At 44.1% G+C, this 26,501-nt stretch overlaps 2 protein-coding genes across 2 annotated transcripts; one reads left to right on the top strand and one right to left on the bottom strand.

Moving 5' to 3' along the window:
* Positions 1–41: 41 nt before the first annotated feature.
* On the top strand, positions 42–21,126 carry LOC306735124 (b(0,+)-type amino acid transporter 1; the record flags this gene model as incomplete). The annotated part of the gene is made up of 6 exons (XM_079216568.1): positions 42–740; positions 19,573–19,706; positions 20,264–20,393; positions 20,480–20,604; positions 20,710–20,797; positions 20,896–21,126. The coding sequence occupies 6 exons, from the start codon at positions 42–44 to the stop codon at positions 21,124–21,126; spliced, it is 1,407 nt and encodes a 468-aa protein (XP_079072694.1).
* Positions 21,127–21,419: 293 nt separating this feature from the next.
* Positions 21,420–24,718, bottom strand: adprs (ADP-ribosylserine hydrolase). The gene is made up of 6 exons (XM_079216977.1): positions 24,517–24,718; positions 24,002–24,098; positions 23,651–23,858; positions 23,173–23,360; positions 22,968–23,068; positions 21,420–22,382 (listed from the first exon to the last, which is right to left on the bottom strand). The coding sequence occupies exons 1-6, from the start codon at positions 24,701–24,703 to the stop codon at positions 21,988–21,990; spliced, it is 1,176 nt and encodes a 391-aa protein (XP_079073103.1). The 5' UTR covers positions 24,704–24,718; the 3' UTR covers positions 21,420–21,987.
* Between the last annotated feature and the right edge of the window lie 1,783 nt (positions 24,719–26,501).

Raw genomic sequence — 26,501 nt, 5'->3', positions numbered from 1 at the left:
GTATTGCCACATAATTATGGTGAAGGAGCTGGACAACAACTATGGACGACACGACACACAAGCTGAACCTGAAACGGGAATTGGGGCTGGTGGGAGCCGTGTCCCTCATCGGAGGGACAATGATTGGATCTGGGATCTTCATGTCCCCTCAGACGGTGCTCTCCACCATCGGCAGCCCTGGAGCCAGTTTGGTGGTGTGGGCGTGCTGCGGTTTACTGGTGATACTGGCGTCTTTCTGCTATGCTGAGCTGGGCACCGTCATAAAAGAATCCGGAGGGGAGTACATCTACATCCTCAGGACCTCGGGGCCAGTCGTCGCCTTCATGCTAATCTTCAGCTCTGTGTTATTTGTGAGACCTGCTGGCGTCGCCGGCATCTCGCTGAGCTTTGCCCAGTACGCCGTGGCTCCCTTCTACCCAGACTGCCCACCTCCCGTGCTGCTGGTGAAGTGCGTGGCTGCGGTTGCGATTGTGCTGCTCGCCACCGTGAACTGCCTTAATGTTCGCTTTTCAATGTCAATCCAAGTGTTTTTTATGGTGGTCAAGGTTCTGGCACTGGCAGTCATTATCATAGGAGGTTTGGTGATGCTTATCAGAGGGCACACTGAAAACTTTGAAGACTCCTTTGAGAACACTACCCTGGCTATCAATCCAATTGGTATTGCTTTCTACCAGGGACTGTGGTCCTATGATGGCTGGAACAATCTGAATTATGTTACTGAAGAGTTAAAACGTCCAGAGGTGAGTCAAATCTATGGGGTGTCATTGGGGTTATCTTTGTGTTATCGTGTTATCAGGTTGAAGTTATCGTCTAGGACCAATGAGTAATCCATGTAAAATTTTACATTTTGGCTTTGGCTGTGAAAAACTGAACTTTTATGAGAAAAGTATGCATGTTTACAACCATGAGCTAAGAGTTTAGATGATACATGTGATCAATGTTTAAACTTGTACATCAGCTACGCACATGACTATACAGTATACATCATAAATACATGTATCTTAGTCTGTCAGCGGCAGAGATGGGCACCCAGAAAATGACTTGAGTATAAATAAATAAATGCATGAATAGATACAGGAATAAATAAATAAATGCTTGAATAAATGTATAAATAAAGGAATAAATAAATAAATGCTTAAATAAAAAGACCACTCCAGCTCAGGCCACAGAAATACAGGCATAAATAAATGAAGAAATACAGAAATGTAGAAATAGTTAATGATGTCCTGTTTAGGTATTGAAAGGGAATCCTCCTCGCCAGGATATTCCTCGAGTGTTCAAGAATTGACAGAACAGGTTATATTACAGTTAAGGTTATTTATTCAGCAATTACACACATACATGAAATGCATACCTAATACAAGGCCTTGGACTCCGCTCCCCTGCTGTCTACCTTCAATCGGTTAGCATGTCTCAGGATGAGTGAGCCCCGAACTCCGAGAGCAAGGGGTATTTATCCTCTCTATCTGACTTCCTTTTCCATCTGACTCCAGCACTTTACAGATACATTAAAGGGGAAGTGGTCCATGAACATCGGCCATTGAAATGTCACAAGGATGAGCTATTCTGTCTGTAACCAGGGCAACCGTCACGACGGGAAACTGTGAGCCCCAAACATAGCATCTTCTTACAAGAAAAAAGAAGAACCCCGTCCATCTAGCAGGAACCAGATAAGGTGCCACGTATAAGGCTGTTAAGGCTAAAAGCACGCTTATAGGGTTCAACTCGGGCAACATGTACATGTAAGGCAGCATCGGCCTCTGTCTGACCGGGTCGGGAAAGGTCAAGTGCCATTGGTCTGTGGAACCAAAACCACAGAGTGGGAAGTTGGAGTTGTGTGGTTTCTCAGCCCAGACACACACACTCTTTTGCATGAAGCAAGCTTATCTCATATACAGATTATTCAGTTAAACTATATAAACCATTAAATTCTCTTCAGTATCAACTTATATTTATTCAAGCATTTATTTATTTATTTATACTCAAGTCATTTTCTGTCCTCCATACCCTGGTGTCCGTAGCCAACAATGCTATTTGTACCCGACCCAGGAACACATAGCCTACTAGGCTTCATATGGTTTACTTAAATCTAACCAACTGAAAATGATAACAAAATATACCACAGAAATTGATGAGTCAGCAAAGTTTAAAATGGCTTCTCGCAGAACTCTCTCCTGGCACCGGTGGGCAAAATGTCTCTATTTGACTCATTCATCCACCCAATCTACTCCCTGAACATACTTTGTCGCTCTTTATACTACAACTGCTATTACTTTGACCAATGCTACCAAATCTTTCGGCTCGCTTACAATTGCTAAATTAAGTAGCATATTCATCCTGGCCTTGTGTAAATAGCCAAATAGCTGCCATGTGACTATTCTCACACAGGTGCCAATAGACCCAAAATTACAGTTAAGTTCACAAGAACTCTTGCAAAAACAAAAAGAGGAGTATGTTTTGTTGCTTTGCCTAAGCATTGGCACAAAACCGCAATTTCTCTTTTGTCAGGAATGCCTGGTTGATAACTAACTGCGGGGGTGGGTTACTGGGAAAGAGAAGGACTGTGATATCAAAGAACAAATTCCATCAGGATGACCATCCTTTGCGGTCTGATTAAAAAACATTTGGTGCAAGAATACGTTGCATAGCCGATTAGAAGTAAAGTACCATGCCACACCTTGCCCCAGGGTAAAGTGTAATTTCAGGTGATTTATAGAGCATGTCTTGGATCCTCTGTAAATGATTTTGAGGAGACAGTAGCAGTGAGACAATGGAGAGCAACTCAGACAGACTCAATCTGAAGAGAGAAGTGGGGATTATAGGAGCGGTGTCCTTCATTGCTGGAACCGTGATTGGATCCGGGATTTTCATATCGCCCCAGTTTGTGCTGATTGCCATCGGCAGCCCCGGGGCCAGCTTTGTTATATGGACTTGCTGTGGGTTGCTAGCCATGCTGGCGGGGCTCTGCTATGCTGAACTGGGAACAGTCATACCGGAGTCTGGAGGAGAGTTTGTCTACATTCTGAAAACGGCAGGAAAAGTGGTGGCCTTCATGTTTGTCTTCAGCTTCATCGCGGTCATGAGACCTGCCAGTGCCACAGGAGTTGCTCTGACTTTTGCTGAATACGTCGTGGCCCCCTTTTACAGCGACTGCACCCCTCCACAAGTCGTGGTAAAGTGCGTGGCTGCAGCAGCTATCATGGTGGTGGCCACAGTCAACTGTCTCAGCGTCCGCTTGGCCACCACCATGCAGGTGGTTTCCCTGGTCTTCAAACTGCTGGCTCTGCTTGTGATCATATTGGGAGGTGCTGTGAGGCTTTTCCAGGGACACACTGAGAACTTTGATAACTCCTTTGAGGGAACAAATGTGGATATCAGCTCCATTGGCATTGCTTTCTATCAGGGCTTGTGGTCCTTTGATGGGTGGAACACTTTGAATTATCTAACTGAGGAGCTGAAACACCCAGAAGTAAGAGTTTACTGTGATCAATTCAAAAATACATTCATGCTGTTATAAAATTGAAAGATGATATGCAATTAACTCTACAATCAAAATGTTCTTTTGTTGATAAATCAATTACTCATCAATCCCATTGACCTGTTTTCTACACTCTCCAAACCAGTTATTGTATCTCTGATGTGTATATAACTTCTTTAGCTCTTTAGCAGGGCGTCTCCTCTGTCAGGGTGAACAACAACTAACTTTTTGCAGCGCTGTCCTATGCTGAGCTTGGGACAGTCATTTCTGAATCTGGTTGGGACTTCATCTACTGTTATGATGTTGGTGTGTTCAGACCCGGCGCTATGGGCGGGCCTTGGGGGGCCGGGCCCGACCTCGGACTCGGCTAGGCCCGCCCTGGACGGACAAGCCTGTCAGTCACTTATCACGTAAAAAAAAGAGCCAACTCTCTGTCGCCGGCAACAGGACCTGTCACAGGAGGTAATATGCAAACAGGATGCACAAATAAGATTACCGTAACTCCTCGAATATTTACGCCATCTACGTAATTCCAACGGATTCTGAACGCTAAGAAGCGTAGCTTTCCATTGGTCCAATACGGTCATGGTATAGAAACGGCGGCGAGCTTGTCTGTGGGGGAGGGGTGGAAGAGAGCAGGGAAGAGAGTTTGACTGGCTTTTCACTGCCTTTTGAGCAGAGGTGTCAAAAGTATTCACATTCATTACTCAAGTAGAAGTATAGATTCTAGGGTTTAAAAATACTTCTGTAAAAGTTGAAGTATCAACTCAAGCTTTTTACTTAAGTAAAAGTGTAAAAGTACTGGTTAAAAAACTACTTAAAAGTATAAAAGTAAAAGTAATGGAAGGGGAATGTTTTTTTTCCATTAAGGACAAACTCTTAAGCCACGTCTCAGGGGCCTATAGTGCACTACCCCACCTCCCCAAAACAATCATTTTTATAAAGGCCATAATGACTATAATGTTTTAAAATGTTATGTTGAAAAATGTGGGATGCACTAGGCTACCCGTTTCAGCTGCATATATGCCCATTGAAAATGATCACATTTTATTATAATGCAAATACATTAAAGTATCATATGTGTACTGAGCATTAACATGCGTTTCATGGAGCGGAAGACATGATAACTAGTTGCCTATAAGTATTGTAATAGTGCAAAATAGGCGTTGGCGGCGACTCCAACACAAACACTTAAAGCTGTGGTTCTCAAACTTTTTCTGTAAATAACATAATTGTGTGACTCATCTGTGCTTTTATAAATAACAGAATAAAGAAAATTGCAATCACTTTCAAGTAAATCAGATTGCCCCATCAGACAATGTTTTGTGTAAGTTCTATCTGTGCAAAAGATTACTCATATTTAGTTACTACTAAATAGCTCATTGTGGAAAACAATAAGCTTTTAATTTTTTTTGCCAAACAAAACAGAATGAGTGCAGACATGTGAACCATCAGGTTGTATCAGTATTAGTGGAGCAGTGAGCTGCTTTCCTCGACACATATGTTATAAACGGGGTTGTAGATTTGATACGGCCTCTCTCAATTCATGCTCAATATTGAGCTTAGATCTGTTTTTTTATTTTGAGAAACGCAACAGCAAGAAAAGACGAGCTCACGGCGTAGCGTCAAATCGCGCATGCGCAAGCTAACCTGTTAACGGCGTACCGTAACCATTTACCCAAAAGTACAGGCATTTGTCCATGTATTTATTAATCACTTAGTTTTATATCCGTGTACTTTGTACTTTTGTAATATGTGAAGCCAGCAGCTCATAGTTGGTCGAAGACACGAGCACTTTGGCTCTTTCACCTGGAGCAGGAGAGCTGCTCCGGGTCCAGAGAGCTGCTCCGGGTCCAGAGAGCTGCTCCGGGTCCAGAGAGCTGCTCCGGGTCCAGAGAGCTGCTCCGGATTCAGAGAGCTGCTCCGGGTTCAGAGAGCCGCTCTGGGTTCAGAGAGCTGCTCTGGGTTCAGAGAGCTGCTCCGGGTTCAGAGAGCCGCTCTGGGTTCAGAGAGCTGCTCCGGGTTCAGAGAGCCGCTCTGGGTTCAGAGAGCCGCTCCGGTGCGAGGAGAACTCCGCTGCTCCTCACATGAGAGCTGCTGTTGCATCTTCACCCTGGGAGCGTTTAAAACGCAGATATAGCGGTCTACTTTTCACGTGACATATTTTTCTACGCTTTCTGTCCGCTGGTGTGTGTGTGTGTGTGTGTGTGTGTGTGTGTGTGTGTGTGTGTGTGTGTGTGCTCAGCGCTCACCTGTGTGCGCGCACGTATCTGTGCACAACGGGGCGGAGAGGTTTTGTGTGTGTTTTTGAACGATGACAAGCCGGAGTGAAAACAAACCAAAATGAAATAGTAACGAGGCTATTTTTAAATGTAGGGAGTAGAAAGTACAGATATTTGCGTGAAAATGTAAAGAGTAGAAGTAAAAAGTCGTCTGAAAAATAAATACTCCAGTAAAGTATAGATACCCAAAATTTCTACTTAAGTAAGGTAACAAAGTATTTGTACTTCGTTACTTGACACCTCTGCTTTTGAGTGCTGTTTTCTTTGGAAATAATATGTTGTGGTTGTACATAATATATTAGTATAGTTTCTGAGAGTTCTGCCACTTGCTGGCCCACCTAAACTCCTCACTAAAGGCCACTTTTCTGTCCACACAAACACAAAGAAGGACAGTGGGAAAGGAACAGGCAGAAAGTCATTTTGGGAAGGAAACACTGTACTAGCTGCCTGTAAAAGCCTGTCTGGATGTTTGAGGAGGGCAATAATGGGTTCTGTCTTCAGCTGGACCGGAACTGCTTCAGGGACATAAACAAATCTCTAAAACGCCTGGACATGGACACATATAAAAGCCTATAACACTGAATGCTCTATGCCAGGGATTCCCAAAGTATGGGGGTGCGCGAGCTGCCTCTAGGGGGTGCGCGAGAGGAAAAATGTAATGGTGGTCTAATGGTGTAATAATTAATATTAAACATAACATTAACAAACATTTTTTAGTTATAAAAATTCCCTTTGTAAGATTTAAATTTAAAACAATTTAATAAATAGATGCACTTCCGGTCCGGCCGCCAGACTGTCTTTTACGTACACGCTAGCTAGCCTAGCTTGTGCACCTAGCGTCATTTCATTCATTCAGCAACATCCATGAAAATATGTTAAACTGGCTGAAATCGGAGAAGCTGTCAGTAATAAAAGAGGAGAGGGACAGAGAGAGAGGGAGAGAAACAGAGAGGTGCGTTGGGGAGAGACCGGGAGAAGAAACCGACCGGGAGTCGGAGAAAGAGGAGACGGAGGAGACCGAGAAGGAGGAAGAGATATGAGACAAACCGGGAGCACAGAGACCCATCGAAGAGTCAAGGTGAAAAAAGAGGAAACGAGAGTGAGCATCAGACTGGAAAAAAAAGATTGGCCGAAGCCACAGTGCGTGTTGTGCAGTGAGGTTCTGGCTAACAGCTGTCTGAAGACTCTTATTTGCGCCGCCACCTGAACACCAAGCATGCCAGTGCAAGTCAGAAGCCCCTTACATTTTTTAGATCAAAATTGGAAGAGTCACAAAACAGCCAAAAACAATTGCAGTCTCATTCACGTGTTGGCGCTACACAAAACGCACTACGGGCTTCTCATCTGCTCAGTTACCGAATAGCAAGGAAGGGTCTACCTCACACAATCGGCGAAGACGTGTGCTTGCCAGCTGCTAAAGAGATGGTGGAATGTTTGATTGGAGAGAAAGAAGCTAAAAAGTTGGACATGATCCCGGTGTCCAACAACACTGTCTCGCGCCGCATCGATGCTTTGTCCGAAGACATCCTGGCAACGTTAGTCGGTCGTGTGACTCCTCCTTTTTTATTTATATCTGTCTCTGAGCCTATGCATGTGCCACTCTTTGTTCTTTACGTGGCTTACTGTGTTTAAGAAAATAAATGTGAAATGCAATCTGCCTCTGAGCCTGTGTGTGTGTCCTCGCCATCCTTATTGCTCTTTAAAAGTGATGCTGTGTGTAACTGACATTTATACAGCGGACTAAATCTTGTAACAAACGCCACGCGCGAGCAAACAGTTCTCGCATTGGTCCGATTTTATGCGGCTATAAATAGGCTCTGTTGCGTTTTTTTTTAAGGTGTGGGGGATTAAGGGTGTGTGAACCCGGTCGGGATGTAGAAGGGGGTGCGTGGCCTAAAAAGTTTGGGAACCGCTGCTCTATGCAAACAAAACTGTTTGAGAAGATGTAAAATAGGTTAAATTTCATTTCTGTAATCTCAAAAGCTTTGGTCATGTTCATTTTCAATTGTTTAGGAGAGAAATATGATACAAATTCAAATACATTTCTTAACCTTTTACTTTTTACACAGTGTGTTAAGCCTTTATAACATATAATAATGACAAATACTTGCCAGATTTTTACATTTCTCCTGAAAAAAGGAGCAAAATCACTTTGATCACAGACAGTCGATGCTCCACAAATGAAAGGCCAACCTGATTATGCTTTGGAGAAGGACTTAACAGAGAAGTTCAGGAGTGAATGGAGGGACACTGTCCTACGCAGATTTCACTTGGCGGCCAACTGCCGTCTCCCGCTCTACTAATGGTGAGTTATCTGGTTTCATCCAGCCTGCTGGCCCTATGGACGAGGCTAAATGATTGGTTGTAGGCCTATGCGTTGTTGTTGAGTGTGTTGTTATCGTTATTGTTGTTGCTGGATGTGTTAGCCTAATAATTTTAGACTTTTTTAGGCCTACTTTTTAAATGTCTTGTTGTGACTGAATCTGCTATCTGCTGATCTTTCAATACAACATATTGTGGGACTTATGTGTTGCTTGATTGCTGTGTTAATTGATTGCCGTAGGCTTACGGTTCATGTCTAATTCTATTGGGTAGGCTACCTGCTCAGCTGGCCTATTTATTAGCTTGTGAGATTCTAAATAATACCGTCTGTCACCTTTTTGTGCCGGAGTTCGATTATAGGTGAAAAGTTGAACTACTATGCTACCATAGGCTGTAAAAAAAAAAAAGTGTCAAAATGTCTCTATTTGACTCATTCATCCACCCAATCTACTCCCTGAACATACTTTGTCGCTCTTTATACTACAACTGCTATTACTTTGACCAATACTACCAAATCTTTCGGCTTGCTTACAATTGCTAAATTAAGTAGCATATTCATCCTGGCCTTGTGTAAATAGCCAAATAGCTGCCATGTGACTATTCTCACACAGGTGCAAATAGACCCAAAATTACAGTTTAGTTCACAAGAACTCTTGCAAAAACAAAAAGATGAGTATGTTTAAGCGTGGTTGGTTAGTTGTAGCTCAGGGGTTGTTTGAGGCCTACGCTAAGTAGGAGTTATCAAAAATTGGAGTATGTTTTGTTGCTTTGCCTAAGCATTGGCACAAAACCACAATTTCTCTTTTGTCAGGAATGCCTGGTTGATAACTAACTGCGGGGGTGGGTTACTGGGAAAGAGAAGGACTGTGATATCAAAGAACAAATGCCATCAGGGTGACCATCCTTTGCGGTCTGATTAAAAAACCTTTCAACACAACATATTGTGGGACTTATGTGTTGCTTGATTGCTGTGTTAATTGATTGCCTTAGGCCTACGGTTCATGTCTAATTCTATTGGGTAGGCTACCTGCTCAGCTGGCCTATTTATTAGCTTGTGAGATTCTAAATAATACCGTCTGTCACCTTTTTGTGCCGGAGTTCGATTATAGGTGAAAAGTTGAACTACTATGCTATCATAGGCTGTAAAAAAAAAAAGTGCCCCCCGCCCCCGCAAATCAGTGCCTGGCGCCGGGCCTGGGTGTGTTTGCTGTCTTGTTTAATTGTCCTTGGGTGCATCCTAAGTCTCTAAATTGCATCCCCGTTTCCCTCGCTTGCGTCTTTTCCTTGCGTCTTAGTCCCTCCCACCAGGGATGCATGGAGACACGCAAGGAAACCAAGCAGGGAGAGAAGACGCGAGGAAATATGTTTTAATAGACATGAGCCGTCCTTTCCTCTGAAGCGTAGCGTGAAGCGACGTCAGTTTATGATGACTGACCGACTGACAGCGGATCACATCTGATCAGCTGTCAGTCGCTTTAACAGCTGACGGAGTTTTGTCCAGAGAGTTTTTAGCGAACATTCCAATAAAAATGCACTTAAAATAGTTGATTTAATGGTGTTAAACTACTACTTACATTAATAAAGACAAAGTTATCATGAGTGTCAGAGTGCAGATGTTTTCTCTGTCGTCTGTTACCGTTTAATAAACTGCATTGAGTATTTATATACTGTGATGTGTCCTGCTTATACGCGCAGGATACATTTCTACTGGCGGAATGAGTCTTATTTATTTATTATTTACGTCGATATGTTTTTAAATTCTGATTGTGACATCATTATAAAATAACCCACAATATAAATATGATTTCTCTTCATTACGTGTTGTAAACAAGTGTTTCCTCTCTCCAGCTCTCTCTGATTTTAATTACATACATAATAAAAGTTATTGAAGGAAACAACAGTTCAAATCTTTGAAGACAGTTGTTTGAGGTCCTTTTGTTGTTCAGACCTACAATGAACATATTTTAACCAGATGTTGAATAAGAAAACAGATATAATATATAACTTGAGTTTAATCTGTGATCGTCTCTGGTACGAAACTCCAGTGATCAGTCCGCTCAGCTGCAGCGTCCAATCACATAACAGATGAACAGCGAGGGGGCGTGTCCAGCGTTAAAACACTTCCTGGAAGCTCGCTCTCAGGACTCCTCGATCATGACTCCTCCGATTTCCCTCCTCAGAGCAGAATAAGAGCTTTGGCCGTCAAGATGGCGGCGCAGAACCACTTCCGGTTCAATCGAGGAGCGAGGAAACGACAATTTAGAGACTTGGGATGTACCCCTTGTCTTGTGTGTCCTCTGTGTTCCTGCACTTCCTGTCCCCGGGTTTGTCCGTTATTGTCTGTCTGCCCTGTTCCCTGATTGTGTATTCCTTTCACCTGTGCTGCCCTTATTGTTTCCACCTGTTCCTCGTTACCTTCCTCTTGTATTTAAACACTGTTTGTTCCTGTCAGTTTCCCCCGTTAGATGTCCCGTAAGTCGCCTGTCTTGGTGCCTGTGTGTTTTTGTTCCCTGTTTTTCGCTGCCTGTTTTGGATTCGTTCCTTGGCCTGTTTTAAGCCTGACCTGAGTTCTGTTTTGGACAATAAATTTACTTTCAACTATCGCAATGGCATTTGGGTCCTCTCCTTCCCCCACACCTGATAATCTAAACACTGAGGATCGATGGATCATGTCCGGCTTTCTTTGCAGCAGTCACTTTTATTCTGGTATTTATTTAAGTCTGGGTAGGACTCTCTGGCGCAGCACTTAACTGGTTTGAATCCTACTTGAAGGACCGACAATACTTTGTGTCGGTAGCTAATTACACATCAGAGTTGACTAGGATGACGTGGTGTTCCCCAAGGTTCAATACTGGGGCCTCTTCTGTTCAACATCTACATGCTTCCACTGGCTCAGATTATGAAAAACAACAAAGTGTGTTATCATAATTATGCAGATGACACACAACTCTACATAACTATATCACCAGGGGACTATAGTCCCATACAAGGGCTAAATGCTGGCTAAATGCATTGAAGAAATCAATAAATGGATGTGCCAGAATTTTCTTCAATTAAATCAAGATAAAACAGAAGTAATTGTTTTTGGTCCCAAGGATGAACGATTGAAAGTCAGCGCTCAGCTTCAATCACCAATGTTAAAAACCTCAAACCAAGCCAGAAATCTAGGTGTAGTTATGGATTCAGACCTCAACCTGAACAGCCATATCAAGACAATCACAAAATCAGCCTACTATCACCTGAAGAATATATCAAGGGTTAGAGGACTTTTGTCTCAACAGGATCTGGAGAAACTTGTCCATGCATTTATCTTCAGGAGACTTGACTACTGTAACGGTGTGTTCACAGATCATTTATCTTCAGTAGACTTGACTACTGTAACGGTGTGTTCACAGGTCATTTATCTTCAGTAGACTTGACTACTGTAACGGTGTGTTCACAGGTCATTTATCTTCAGTAGACTTGACTACTGTAACGGTGTGTTCACAGGTCATTTATCTTCAGTAGACTTGACTACTGTAACGGTGTGTTCACAGGTCATTTCTCTTCAGTAGACTTGACTACTGTAACGGTGTGTTCACAGGCCTCTGTAAAAAGTCAATCAGAAAGCTGCAGCTGATTCAGAACGCTGCAGCTCGAGTCCTCACTAAGACCAGGAAAGTGGATCACATCAGTCCAGTTCTGAGGTCTTTGCACTGGCTCCCTGTCAAACAAAGAATTGACTTTAAAATCCTGCTGCTGGTTTATAAAGCACTGAATGGTTTAGGGCCTAAGTATGTTTGTGATCTGCTGCTACCTTATGAACCATCTCCGCCACTCAGGTCGTCTGGGACGGGTCTACTTTCTGTTCCAAGAGTCAGAACTAAACATGGAGAAGCAGCGTTCAGCTTTTCTGCTCCACATATCTGGAACAAGGTCCTGAAAGCTGCAGGTCTGCTGAGACCCTCAGCTCCTTTAAGTCCACATTGAAGACTTTTCTGTTTGCTGCTGCCTTTAACTGAACCAGATTCAATTACTGCATCTCACTTCTGCATTTTATTTCTTAAACTGCACTGCAACTTTTATTCAACTTTTATTTTGCTCTTTCAACTTTTATTTTGCTTTTTGACTGTTTTAATGTTTTCTTAACTGTTTTTAAATCTGCATTATGTTTTGATGCTTTTAATGGTTTTATGTGAAGCACTTTGAATCCTTGTTGTTGAAATGTCCTCTACAAATAAACTTGCCTTGCCTTGCCTTGGTAGTGAAGCCGTTGGGCATTGCAGCTGTATTATATAATGAATGGATACAACCTTCACCATCTCCAAAAGGAGATTTAAGAACATCTAGTTTGTCTATTTATTTTTCGTCACATCTTGACACTGCCTCCTGTAATGAGTGATCTGGTTAAAGCCAGATCATAGCGCTGAAACAGGAAAGCCTTGCTCCAGGGTGAAAAGCCTAATTTCAACAATTTTTTCTTCTAATATCCATTGTGACTTTGAGGAGACAGCAGCTCTCGAAAAATGGGGAGCAAAAGACAGAAACTCAATCTGAAGAGAGAAGTGGGGATTATAGGAGCGGTGTCCTTCATTGCTGGAACCATGATAGGATCCGGGATTTTCATATCGTCCCAGTTTGTGCTGATTGCCATCGGCAGCCCCGGGGCCAGCTTTGTTATATGGACTTGCTGTGGGTTGCTAGCCATGCTGGCGGGGCTCTGCTATGCTGAACTGGGAACAGTCATACCGGAGTCTGGAGGAGAGTTTGTCTACATTCTGAAGACGGCAGGAAAAGTGGTGGCCTTTATGTTTGTCTTCAGCTTCATCGCGGTCATGAGACCTGCCAGTGCCACAGGAGTTGCTCTGACTTTTGCTGAATACGTCGTGGCCCCCTTTTACAGCGACTGCACCCCTCCACAAGTCGTGGTAAAGTGCGTGGCTGCAGCAGCTATCATGGTGGTGGCCATTGTCAACTGTCTCAGCGTCCGCTTGGCCACCACCATCCAGGTGGTTTCCCTGGTCTTCAAACTGCTGGCTCTGCTTGTGATCATATTGGGAGGTGCTGTGAGGCTTTTCCAGGGACACACTGAGAACTTTGATAACTCCTTTGAGGGAACAAATGTGGATATCAGCTCCATTGGCATTGCTTTCTATCAGGGCTTGTGGTCCTTTGGTGGTTGGAACACTTTGAATTATCTAACTGAGGAGCTGAAACACCCAGAGGTAAGAGTTTCACTGTTTTTACAATGAACTGTCTTGCCCAAGAGTTACTAGAGTCAAGAGATAGACTGCAAACACTTTAGACTCACCATAGTGCTGTACATGGCCCAACAATACCAACATACAATGACAGGAGACAACAGGTCACACTCAGATCTACTCAGCAAGGCTTTTTGTTTATGGCAGCTATGGCTTCAAAGATCAGGCTTTTCCTTAAGAATGCTGTTAGAATTGGCAATACAGTCTGAGAGACACACACTCGGATTGTCAGCATGTGTCAATGAGGCTGATGATGTCTCAGGCTTCCACAGGATATATTATTCGTTTGTTGGTATTTGCCGTGCGTATATATTTATGTATTGCCCTGTAAGGGGGTAAAAGGAGCATTCAAATACCTGAATGAAACAAATGCAGTTGGGGAACATGTCTGGTCAGTTGAGTAGGGCTGTCGTAATTGTCCAAAAGTGATGTTCAAATATTTACTCTCTAAAAACACACAGGTTCGAACTAATTGAACATCTTTTTTTTTTTTACACATAGCCTACTAGGCTTCATATGGTTTACTTAAATCTAACCAACTGAAAAATGATAACAAAATATACCACAGAAAATGATGAGTCAGCAAAGTTTAAAATGGCTTCTCGCAGAACTCTCTCCTGGCACCGGTGGGCAAAATGTCTCTATTTGACTCATTCATCCACCCAATCTACTCCCTGAACATACTTTGTCGCTCTTTATACTACAACTGCTATTACTTTGACCAATGCTACCAAATCTTTCGGCTCGCTTACAATTGCTAAATTAAGTAGCATATTCATCCTGGCCTTGTGTAAATAGCCAAATAGCTGCCATGTGACTATTCTCACAAAGGTGCCAATAGACCCAAAATTACAGTTAAGTTCACAAGAACTCTTGCAAAAACAAAAAGATGAGTATGTTTTGTTGCTTTGCCTAAGCATTGGCACAAAACCACAATTTCTCTTTTGTCAGGAATGCCTGGTTGATAACTAACTGTGGGGGTGGGTTACTGGGAAAGAGAATGACTGTGATATCAAAGAACAAATGCCATCAGGGTGACCATCCTTTGCGGTCTGTTGCCTGCACTGATTAAAACTACCCTTGCACATCTGTGGTTTCTTTGGAGACATCAGTTCAGACCAGCATGAATTGAGTGGATTTGGGTTTCAAGTCCCTAGCAGTCCTTTTACCATGGTGTCTTTATTGCCATTTTCCTCTGATACAGACACTGGAGGTTGTGCTTTAGTTCAGCTGACCCTTCCTGTCCCTCTGCAAAACTTCTTGAAACTAAAACATTTGGTGCAAGAATACGCTGCTATTGTAGCTATCGAAGCACCTCCCTCTCTGTGGGTTTCGGGAGTAGAATTAACCAGCAGTGAGGATTTTGTTGGTGATTGTTTTTGGTCTGACTTGCTTCATGGTACTTTCCAGCTAACCCTCTAGCAACATTGCAAGTCCAGTGTGAAAGCTCATGACAGATCATTTCTGTCTTCAGACCAAAAGACATGTGTCCAGATAAAACATTGCCATGTCTTACATACACAATCGTTGCCATTCCCTTCAGTAAGTCAGAGAGATACTGAGCTTCAAGCAAACCCTAAAATTGACTCGACATTCTGGTTGCACTGAGTTTGATCACGATTGTAAGGAAGGGCGAGCCGGTCTTATGCTGGCCACACGAGATGTGACGTAAAAGAGAACTTGTTTCAGTCCATACAATCTTTTGGACACATCGTTAAAGCTGTGTGATATAATGAATGCAGAAAACCTTTAAAACCCCCAAACCCAATAGATTAATCAAATGTCTTCACGAAATTTTGTGAAGTCAGTTGTTTGACTGCAGTCTGCAGTTATATTCAGTCTTGATGATCATGTCTTGGCCAACTGTCACGGGCACCCTTAGATGTAAAGTAGCATGCCACACCTTGCCCCAGGGTAAAGTGTAATTTCAGGTGATTTATAGAGCATGTCTTGGATCCTCTGTAAATGATTTTGAGGAGACAGTAGCAGTGAGACAATGGAGAGCAACTCAGACAGACTCAATCTGAAGAGAGAAGTGGGGATTATAGGAGCGGTGTCCTTCATTGCTGGAACCGTGATTGGATCCGGGATTTTCATATCGCCCCAGTTTGTGCTGATTGCCATCGGCAGCCCCGGGGCCAGCTTTGTTATATGGACTTGCTGTGGGTTGCTAGTCATGCTGGCGGGGCTCTGCTATGCTGAACTGGGAACAGTCATACCGGAGTCTGGAGGAGACTATATCTACATTCTGCGGACAGCAGGGAGAGTGGTTGCCTTTATGTTTGTCTTCAGCTTCATCGCGGTCATGAGGCCTGCCAATACCACAGGAATTGCCCTGGGTTTGGCTGAATACGTCGTGGCCCCCTTTTACAGCGACTGCACCCCTCCACAAGTCGTGGTAAAGTGCGTGGCTGCAGCAGCTATCATGGTGGTGGCCACAGTCAACTGTCTCAGCGTCCGCTTGGCCACCACCATCCAGGTGGTTTCCCTGGTCTTCAAACTGCTGGCTCTGCTTGTGATCATATTGGGAGGTGCTGTGAGGCTTTTCCAGGGACACACTGAGAACTTTGATAACTCCTTTGAGGGAACAAATGTGGATATCAGCTCCATTGGCATTGCTTTCTATCAGGGCTTGTGGTCCTTTGGTGGTTGGAACACTTTGAATTATCTAACTGAGGAGCTGAAACACCCAGAAGTAAGAGTTTACTGTGATCAATTCAAAAATACATTCATGCTGTTATAAAATTGAAAGATGATATGCAATTAACTCTACAATCAAGATGTGGCAACAAAAAAAAACACTTATTTGTTGTTGAATTTGTTGAGAAATCAATTACTCATCAATCCCATTGACCTGTTTTCTACACTCTCCAAACCAGTTATTGTATCTCTGATGTGTATATAACTTCTTTAGCTCTTTAGCAGGGCGTCTCCTCTGTCAGGGTGAACAACAACTAACTTTTTGGAGCGCTGTCCTATGCTGAGCTTGGGACAGTCATTTCTGAATCTGGTTGGGACTTCATCTACATACTGAGGATCGATGAATCATGTCCGGCTTTCTTTGCAGCAGTCACTTTTATTCTGGTAGTGAAACCGTTGGGCATTGCAGCTGTATTATATAATGAATGGATACAACCTTCACCATCTCCAAAAGGAGATTTAAGAAAATCTAGTTTGACTGCAGTCTATTTATTTTTCGTCACATCTTGGCACTGCCTCCTGTAATGAGTGATCTGGTTAAAGCCAGATCATAGCGCTGAAACAGGAAAGCCTTGCTCCAGGGTGAAAAGCCTAATTTCAACAATTTTTTCTTCTAATATCCATTGTGACTTTGAGGAGACAGCAGCTCTCGAAAAATGGAGAGCAAAAGACAGAAACTCAATCTGAAGAGAGAAGTGGGGATTATAGGAGCGGTGTCCTTCATTGCTGGAACCATGATAGGATCCGGGATTTTCATATCGTCCCAGTTTGTGCTGATTGCCATCGGCAGCCCCGGGGCCAGCTTTGTTATATGGACTTGCTGTGGGTTGATAATCCTGCTGGCGGGGCTCTGCTATGCTGAACTGGGAACAGTCATACCGGAGTCTGGAGGAGAGTTTGTCTACATTCTGAAGACGGCAGGAAAAGTGGTGGCCTTCATGTTTGTCTTCAGCTTCATTATTGTCATGAGACCTGCCAGTGCCACAGCAGATGCTCTGGCTTTTGCTGAATACGCCGTGGTCCCCTTTTACAGCAGCTGCAGCCCTACGCAATTGGTGGTAAAGTGCGTGGCTGCAGCAGCTATCATGGTGGTGGCCATTGTCAACTGTCTCAGTGTCCGCTTGGCCACCACCATCCAGGTGGTTTCCCTGGTCTTCAAACTGCTGGCTCTGCTTGTGATCATATTGGGAGGTGCTGTGAGGCTTTTCCAGGGACACACTGAGAACTTTGATAACTCCTTTGAGGGAACAAATGTGGATATCAGCTCCATTGGCATTGCTTTCTATCAGGGCTTGTGGTCCTTTGGTGGGTGGAACACTTTGAATTATCTAACTGAGGAGCTGAAACACCCAGAAGTAAGAGTTTCACTGTTATTATATACTTTTCCTATCTTATCTTTCTTGTCAGTCTGTTTATTGATTTTGTTGTAAAATGAATTACTCATTGAACAAAACAAGAAATTTGCATCGACCACACATCTTTTTAATCATACATTTCATATTAAGTCACAGAAATATGAAAGGCTCACAGTGAGTTTCGCAATGAGTGAAAGTGCAGACATAAGTAATCGTGAATGAAGTTGCTACTGCTGTTTCAATGCAAGAGTAATTGTATCCAGATAAGGGATTGCATGAGATATGATGTGAGTTTGGAATAAAGAACTGGACGAACTGTTCTAAGATTTACAACTAGAGTAGATTTAATATTACTTCTAAGTAGCACATTGAGCTCTTTTTATTGTCTCTCATACTGTGTATATAACTTCTTTATCAGAGTGTCTCCTCTGGCAGGGTGAATAACAACTACAGTATTTTCATCTCTGATCTACCTGACAACATGACGATCAAGGAACCTCAAGGAGCTCTGAAAATGAAGCAGGAAATTGGTCTGCTTGGAGGTGTTGCTCTGATTTCTGGAACTATGATGGGATCCGGCATTTTCATATCCCCACAGTTTGTACTGGCGTATGTGGGAAGCGCCGGAGCCAGTCTGGTGATCTGGGCTCTCTCTGGAGCTATAGTTCTTTTTGCAGCGCTGTCCTATGCTGAGGTTGGGACAGCCATTTCTGAATCTGGTGGGGACTTCATCTACATACTGAGGATATATGGACCATGTCCGGCTTTCTTTGCAGCATTCACTTTTATCCTCGTTTTGAAGCCGTTGGGCATTGCAGCAATAGCAATTAGCGTTGCAGAGTACGCTCTCGCTGTCTTTTACACAGGCTGCCTTCCTCCTCAGCTGGTGGTGAAGTGCAGCTGTGGCTATACTGATTGTTGCCACGGTCAACATCTTGAATTCCCGGGTTGCCATCAAAGTCCAAGTGGTCTTCTTGGCGGCCACGGTGCTGGTGTTGACATTCATCGTAATTGGAGGAATAGTGGCGCTCATACAGAACAGCAGTGTCATTGTGGAAAATTTGAACGTTGAGAGTGCATTTAAAGGGACGCAGTACTCTTTAAGCACTCTAGGAATGGCTTTTTATCAAGGACTCTGGTCATTTGCTGGCTGGTACAGCTTGAATAATGTCATGGAGGAGCTGAAAAGACCAGAGGTGAGACTGTGAAGTGCTGGGTTGTGCATGTGTACTTAAGTGAGTTAATAATAGCATTATACATTTTCAAATTGTCCCTCTAGTGATCGGACGGATGATACCTTGATCAAGATTATGCAGGAAGGTTGTGTCGGAACGTTATGGGGACGCTCAGGGCGTGATTGTTTATAGTTTTCTTATCTAATTGTGATAAAGGTGTGTGTCTGCCTGTGTTGTTATCCTGTGGAAGTTTACAGTGAATTTAAAATTTGGCAAAAAACAAGATCACAGAAAGATTTTAGGGATAAAAAGCAGGTTTTCATAGTTTTCAAGTTCTCTATAATCTGCTGCCTTCACCAGAACCCCCGATATACAGAGCTGAAAAGACCCGAGGTGAGGCTGTGAAGAGCTGGGTAGTGCATGTGTACTTAAGTGAGTTAACAATAACATTGTAAGTTGTTTTCAGATACACCTGTCCCTCTAGTGACCTGGCAGACGATACCTTGATAAAGATTATGGAGGACAGATGTGTCCAAACGGTCACAGATGTCAGTGCTAAGTTCCACGAGGACTCAGGGGGGATGAGTGGTTGTCCCATAACCGCAAGGTACCCGGTTCGATCCCCAGTCCCCCCATAGCTCACATGTCGAAGTGTCCCTGAGCAAGACACTGAACCCATCTTGAACATCTTTTCATGTTTTTGACAATGATTACACTTATTCGCCAGCTTCAACCAAGACATTGGGATTCTGCTTTTACAGAATATTACTGGAAGACTTCAGAACCGTCATAGAGCTCATTTAAATCTATTTTTTTGTGACGTCTCTTATATTGTTGCTTTTTTGGGAAATGTTTGGGGCCAAAAATTCAAAACATTTTTGTGGAGAAAGCATGAAAATAGTACCAATGTCAATAGATGTTTTCAACCTCAAAGTCAAACCATTATTCCAGTGTCAATAGTATCCATCGTGCGAGCTTGTAGATATTAACCAGAAGGTAAAAATTATGTTTTCCCTCCAGGTGAATCTTCCTCGGGCCGTTGTGATAGCCATTTCCCTGGTGACTGGCTTATATCTGCTGGTGAATGTGAGCTACCTGACGGTGATGACTCCGAGAGAGCTCATGTCCTCCAGCGCGGTGGCAGTAACCTGGGGGTAAGACGGCGCCTGACGTCATGGACTCTGATAGGCTGATTGTTTCACTTGCTGTCTCCTGCTGTTCAAATAACTCATTTTTCAACGAGCATGAAAGGACCAGATTCCTTTCATTTTCTAATTTGTAGTCTTCAGGCCCGACCGACGGTGTCAGGGAGTCTTATCAGATTTCACACAGCTCCCTCTGGAGCCACACACCTCTTTATACCGCTGCTTCCACATATGCAGCAGTGCTCCCCGATACCTGTACTTTGATGTGTAAAATCGGTGGAATTCCCCTTTAATCTGAAAAGACCTACTTCATGTCCCTGCGTCATCGACATGCAGCAAAAGCACACCAGGAGAGCGTCCAATGCATAGAAGAGTTAATTATACACTTCACGGTTAAATATGAGAGCATTTGTAAATCACTAATAACCTTTTGAATCGAGACAAAATCGGAATAATGAATCCAAGCCCTGATACACTTTCTTCACGTCACAGGCGTGTAACTCTTGACAATTGGAAAGGGTGCAGTTGCATCGTTTGTGAGAACGTCGCCCTCTTTTTCCCCACAGGAATAAGATGCTGGGAAGCTGGGGCTGGATCATGTCTGTGGCCGCGTCGCTGTCGGCTTTTGGTTCACTGAATGGGACGTTCTTCAGCGGCGGCCGCGTGTGCTTCGTCGCTGCCAGGGAAGGACACATGGTGAGAGGCCCTTCTTCTTGTGAGTATATTGTCCAGCACAAGGCCGTTGGCACAGAGTTTCACCCAGACCTCTGTTCGCTTTGTAGCCAGATATTCTGGCCATGGCTCACATCCACAGGCTGACTCCTTCTCCGGCCCTGATCTTCACCACCATCATCTCTCTGCTGGTGCTGATCCCCGGGGACTTCCAGAGCATTGTCAACTACTTCAGGTGAGTAGGATTTTTGCATGTTTGCAGCGTTGACATTTCTTCTGCATTACTTGTTTAAAGAACCGTTTGTATTCGTCTGACATTCCTCTTCGTTGCCGTCGTCAGTTTCACCGCCTGGTTTTTCTACGGCATCACCCTGTCCGGACTAGTCTATCTCAAGATCAAGAAGCCGGAGCTCCCCAGGCCGTACAGGGTCAGTGTACACATTCACTCTCATCATTTAAAAAAAAGTGTCTTTTTATCAACGCTGGAAGAGAATCACCTTGTTTCTGTCCCTTCCTCTCTCCACAGGTTCCCATCATACTCCCCATACTGGTCATCCTTGTTGCAATATTCCTTGTGCTGGCACCCATCATCGACAATCCCCAAATTGAATACCTCTATGTGACTTTATTTATCTTAAGTGGAGCTATAGTTTACATACCCCTCATTCATTACAAGCTCTGCCCGGGGCTGTTGACCAAGTTAACAATGTTCCTGCAGCTGTTCTTGGAGGTCGCGCCAACAGATAAGAACCTGTGATTGTGTTTTTGCACGGGCGCATTTACCACTACCCGTATTTGCAGATGTTCTTTGTCAATTTAGAAAGCACATATATACAATTTATTAATTCATTAATATTATTAAAAAAATTAAAAAATGTTTGTCTACTGCAATATTAATGCTCTGACTGCCGTACAGAGAACCTTTCATTTCCATGTCAGTTAATTATAGATGCTCATTTGCTAAAGGTTCCAAAACGTGAATGTATTTTAAATACATTTGGCAACAAGAAAGACACAGGGCTGTATAACAATTTGCAACTTTATTTTGTTTTCTTGAATGATAAGACATGAGTCGGAGCAGCAGGAAGAGTTCTCAGTTACTGGGACCTGCACAAGATATAAACACTGGAGAAAGATTTTGCGAAAAGAAAACAAGGCTGGTCTCTACTCCTTCAAAACTATTAACATTCCTATCAACCTCAGTTGTTTGTTGTATTTAGTAGTCTGTATGTTAGCAGTTGTGCTGGGCTACAATATCTCAATGAAGCTGGCATTGGTGACACAAAATAGATTTTTTTGTAGTCTTAAATTCAAAATAAACACTTGTATGGCTTATGTGAAAAAAAAGTTAATTAAATTATTGTTATCCACCAAAAAGATGAAACAAGACATGGCCAATTCATAGTGCAACTTTCACATGACAAAGGATTGTTTGACACAGAGTCAGTTTTATTTTGTTCGGGGGTCTTAGACCCCGAGAATTATGAGCGGTTTCGAACACTCAAATAATGTTGCGATGTTGAGATAGCTCGCCCTTAATAACAAGTTCCCATTTAATCAACAGTCTAAAAAAAAAAAGGTATCAAGTGTAAGTGTGTTCAAGAGTCCTTTTGATGAGTCACTCAGCTCCAGCTTTCTTCTCTGTGCCGTTAGAAGCGTTTGACTGGCTTTCAGATGCGTCTTTGCGGCGCCGGTCCCCCACCCCACTCCCGCCGCTGTCCTGCGACGACCGGCGGTACAGCATGTGGAGCCGCCCTGCGTTCATGTCTGCATCCTCCGCCCCCTCGCAGCACCGAATCCACGACTGAGGAATGGCCTCGATGCCATAGTGGGCGCCGGCGATGGCCCCCGCCATGCAGGCTATGGTGTCTGTGTCCCCTCCCAGGGCCAGGCTGTACGCTATTGTCCTCTCCAGGCCGCCGTAGTTCGCCGGGAGGCATTCTCTGGGCTGCAGGCAGTGGACGACGCAGAAGATGGCGGTGGGGACCGAGTGGAGCGCCGCAATGCCGTTACCTGGGAGGGCAGACGGGAAAATGTTGAGGGACGCAAAGTCGGGGAAAACAGATGAGAGCATGAGCTGTTCACAGGGCAAAAATGTGAAATAAACATAGCTGGCTTAATTGGGGCTGCAACACAGAAGACAGTTCCCTCACCCCTGTTGAAACAATCCAATCACTCCGTCCAAATCTTTAACTCAACTAGAGCAGCAAGATGGGAATAAATTCATAATAATGGGTGGGAGTTTTCAAGATAAGAGGAAATGGAATTCCATCCTGCAGTTATGTGTTATCATAAAAACAGTTGGAAGCAGGTAAAACGAACATTTAATCAAATAGTTGACCAGCAGAAAAATTAATCGGCAACTATTTTAATGGACTGTTGCTTGGACAAAACAAGCAATGTGAATAAGTCAACATGGGCTACAGGAAAGTGTGACAGGTGACATTTCCCATATTTTAAGACGGAAGATAAATTGTTAAAAAAAATTGGTGCTGTATGTGTGAAACAGGAACCACCAATGGAGGGACAGCGAAGGATGGATGGGTTGCAAAAAACCTCAATGAAAAGTAAAGAAGTAGAAGATGAACGGATACTGACCCAGCTCAGAAATGACCTCCTCTATGCTGACCTTGCTCCTGTACATCAGGTCTCTAACTCTGTGGAGGCGCTCGCAGAATGGCTTCTCTGCTTCTTTTAGGCTGGATGGAAACACAGTGTTAAAGGAAGATTGATGCGAGAGAAAAAGAAAAAAAGCCAAATAAACATCCGGTTACATCTCGGACCTCTTCGAGGTACTACTCACATTCTGGCATCGTTGCGAGTCTCCTCGTTGCTCTCCACTTCCTCCATCTCCGTGATGAGCCTGCTGATGAACTGATGGGGCTTGTCTATTGCCCCCTGCAGGGAGAGGTGCACGGCCAACGCCTGCAGCACTGCCCCGTTATAACCCAGAGAGCAGGAGTGGGTCAGCATGGCACCCTGACGGGCGCACTGGAGAGGAAAAAGTTAAGACATCAAACAAAAAGTCTGCATCCAACAAGTCATGGGTCTTTACCGGATTTGGGTCCTGGTGATGTGGGACTTCACGTGGCATAAAAGTTACGAGCAACTTCATGGCTTAAGTATTTTTGTGTTAGATATATCGTTTTAAAATGAATGAAAAATGGGAATTGAATTTAGTAGGCTGAATGTTTCTCACACAGAATTACTGAGACCATAACAATTCAAAAAATGTGTTCAGCTTTAATATGCATGTCACCCCATGGATGCCCACTGCTCACCCTTTTCACATCAGCCAGATTGGGGAAAGCCAGCGCGAAGGGAGCCGCTCTCATGGCTCCCCCGTTCCCAAAGGAGCCCCGACCATTAAACTGGTCCTTGGCCGGCTGGTACACGTCACTGAGCTGAGGGGAGGACAGCTTCTTCAACACCTGGATCACTCCAGAACCGTAGCCACGGCCCGGGGACATGCTGTACTCCTTAGCAAACCTAGAGGGGTGAGACACCAGAGCTCCAGTTTGCGTGTGTCTGTGTGAGTGAGTGTGTGTGTGTAAGTAAGTGTTAACCTCAACTCATGTCAAATGCCTTTGGGACAGAGAAGCTACTGGTATCGGCAGTGTGCACTTAAATACCTGCGAGCCATGTCCTGCTCATCAAAGCCGGCACGGGTGAGTAGAGACTGGACCACACAGCGTGCCATTGCGGTGTCGTCACTGTACTCAAGGATACCTAACACACACACACACACACACACACACACACACACACACACACACACACACACACACACACAAACAAACACAACATATTGCATCACATATCAGTATTACTAGAATGTCAGCACTGTCTGTAAGTTGGAGAAATCTATTCATTTAAAGTCGTAAAGCGTGGGTTTTCTCAAATGGGACACTTGTGGAGGTTATTCTGGGAACCCATAACTGCTGAGCATTTCCTATTATTTTGATGTGTTGCCGTTCAGTACAATCGAATAAATAGGGGTCTTGGGTAACGGCAGGCTAGTACATCCCTCCTGCATACGTGATTTTAGGAGGAATGCATCTCTCCCGCTGCTATCAGTGCCACCCTGACCCTGTAATGCGGGAACGTGATGTAATTTTCCGGCATGAAATCCCCTCCCTTCACTGACCATTCCCTTTGGTCTCGTCGTCCAGGTTGCTCAGGTGCTGCAGAACGCTCTCCATCGGCACCTCTTCCGCTCCTTCAAACTCTCCGCCGACGCAATCTCCCAGCACCGCCGCGACCAGCGCGCCTCTGAACCGGGACAAAGACGCATCACCCGCCGCCGCCGCCGCTCTCGCCGCCGCCATTGCCATTCATTCGCCGGTGAAGAGACTTGTCAACGTAGGCTGAGGAAAACAGCCCGCGGGTCGGCCGACCAGACTGCCGGACAGGGGGACAGAAAAGGGACCGACGAGAACAACAATAACAAATGTCGACTCAAACTCCGCCTCTGTGCCGTTTTCTGACAGCGCGCTGATGGCCGTGTGACCCGGGGAGCGCGTCGGGTCGGCGCACATAGAAATGCGCGCATGCAGAGCGGGTTTTCGTCAACAGACAGGCTGCTGTGGTTTGCACATTCATATAAAGGGGAATCCGTTCAATACGGCAGTGGGTGCAACACATGCAACGAACTTTGTGTACACAATAAGATAATTATTGGTGCCTTTTGTTAGTTTAAAATGGGACATCAGTAGATATGTACGTCTATTGTGCTACTTCACCACCGAGCTCACTCTTCTTGTGCCCGCAGTGTGCTGCAGCTTGCGCAGATAACCTCATATTTACGGTACAGCCATGCGTTTAAGATCGCCCCCTGCTGGCCTGGAGCTCTGGCCCTGACAGGACGAGGAATAGATCAAGAATGTAGAACAGTGGGAAACGTGGGACAAAGTACAGGGGCAGTGTCTTCTTAATTTTGCTTTGTTCCATTTGACTTGATGCTCCGTATAACTGACCCTAGGTGATAGCTGGCTGACTGGTCTAATAAAATATGAATGGACGTAACTGCAGGTCTTTTCTAATCACTTTCTATTAAAATAAATCTAAAAATGTCATTAACCCTTTATAATTATTTGAATAATCTATTAACAACTACCCTCACGTAGGGTTATGATTTTGCTGCTTCTTTCTTTGATATACCTTTTGTATTGGTTGATTGAGACCGGTTTGTCAGATTGTGGGTACATCTTATGGATCATATGGTTTTTGCTGTGCGTCAAGCTGAATAAACACAATAAACAGTGCAACCATGAAACGACAATCCTCTGGCTCTCGTTTATTTCCAGTTCCGTGGACATTCAAAACTGAAAGTACCGTAATGAGGCGGATATAGCAGGGCGTATTTTTCTGGAGACGGCGTTTGAAAAAGCGGGGTTAGTAATGTGGTGGTCTACGTGTGAGGACTGGGAAAGTAAAAGTCATTAGGCATTTCTAAAGGAAGACCACGCATGTAACAACATCATTATCATTTTACCAGGAGCAAAACACCATCACTGACAACTTCCTACAATGTCAGAAGCAAAAGACGGAGAAGAGCCACCCAAAAATACGGTAACGCTACGTTTTCCCCACCTTCTTCTTCGTTGTTTTTATATTTAAAGGACCAGTGTGTATGCCTAAGTGGATATATTGGCAGATATTAAATATATTATTTGTTCTGTTTTAATTAGTGCATTACGTTAATCACCTGAAACTACGAGTCGTTATGTTTACGCTAGCTTAGAGTCCCTCATATCCACAGGAGAGATACGCTGGCTCTCTCCCACGGAGCCCGCCATGTTTGCACCGCCATGTTTCTACAGCATCCCACAAAGGACAAACTAAAGACGAGAGGCTCGAAACGGGCCTTTGACGGTTTTTACATTGAAGTGTCTGAAGACACCGGTTGGAAGACAAAAAAATAAGAAGAAAGCGTATTAAGTGGTTGCTGATGCGGGCTGCGCATGTTATGAGAGGTTTGAGAACCCAAATGTTGACAAATGGAGGATCATACTTATTATTTAGCACAAGAAAAAGCAAGGGAGCGTGAACCCTCGCCGTCAAAGAAGCTCAAACGCGAAGAAACAAAACGAAAGCGGGACAAGCGACGGCAGGAAACGAGGATCAATACTA

Source organism: Taurulus bubalis (assembly GCF_910589615.1).
Source record: "Taurulus bubalis genome assembly, chromosome: 4".
Classification (NCBI taxonomy): domain Eukaryota; kingdom Metazoa; phylum Chordata; class Actinopteri; order Perciformes; family Cottidae; genus Taurulus; species Taurulus bubalis.
Note: the sequence above shows the minus strand (reverse complement) of the source record. Positions and strands in the feature narration are given on the sequence as shown.

Coding starts and splice junctions, on each gene's coding strand:
- adprs (XM_079216977.1), bottom strand. CDS start 24,703: ATGGCAATGGCGGCGGCGAGAGCGGCGGCGGCGGCGGGTGATGCGTCT. Junction 23,859..24,001: donor GAGCAGGACATGGCTCGCAG/GTATTTAAGTGC, acceptor TCACCCCTCTAG/GTTTGCTAAGGAGTACAGCA. Junction 23,361..23,650: donor ATCTGGCTGATGTGAAAAGG/GTGAGCAGTGGG, acceptor TTTCCTCTCCAG/TGCGCCCGTCAGGGTGCCAT.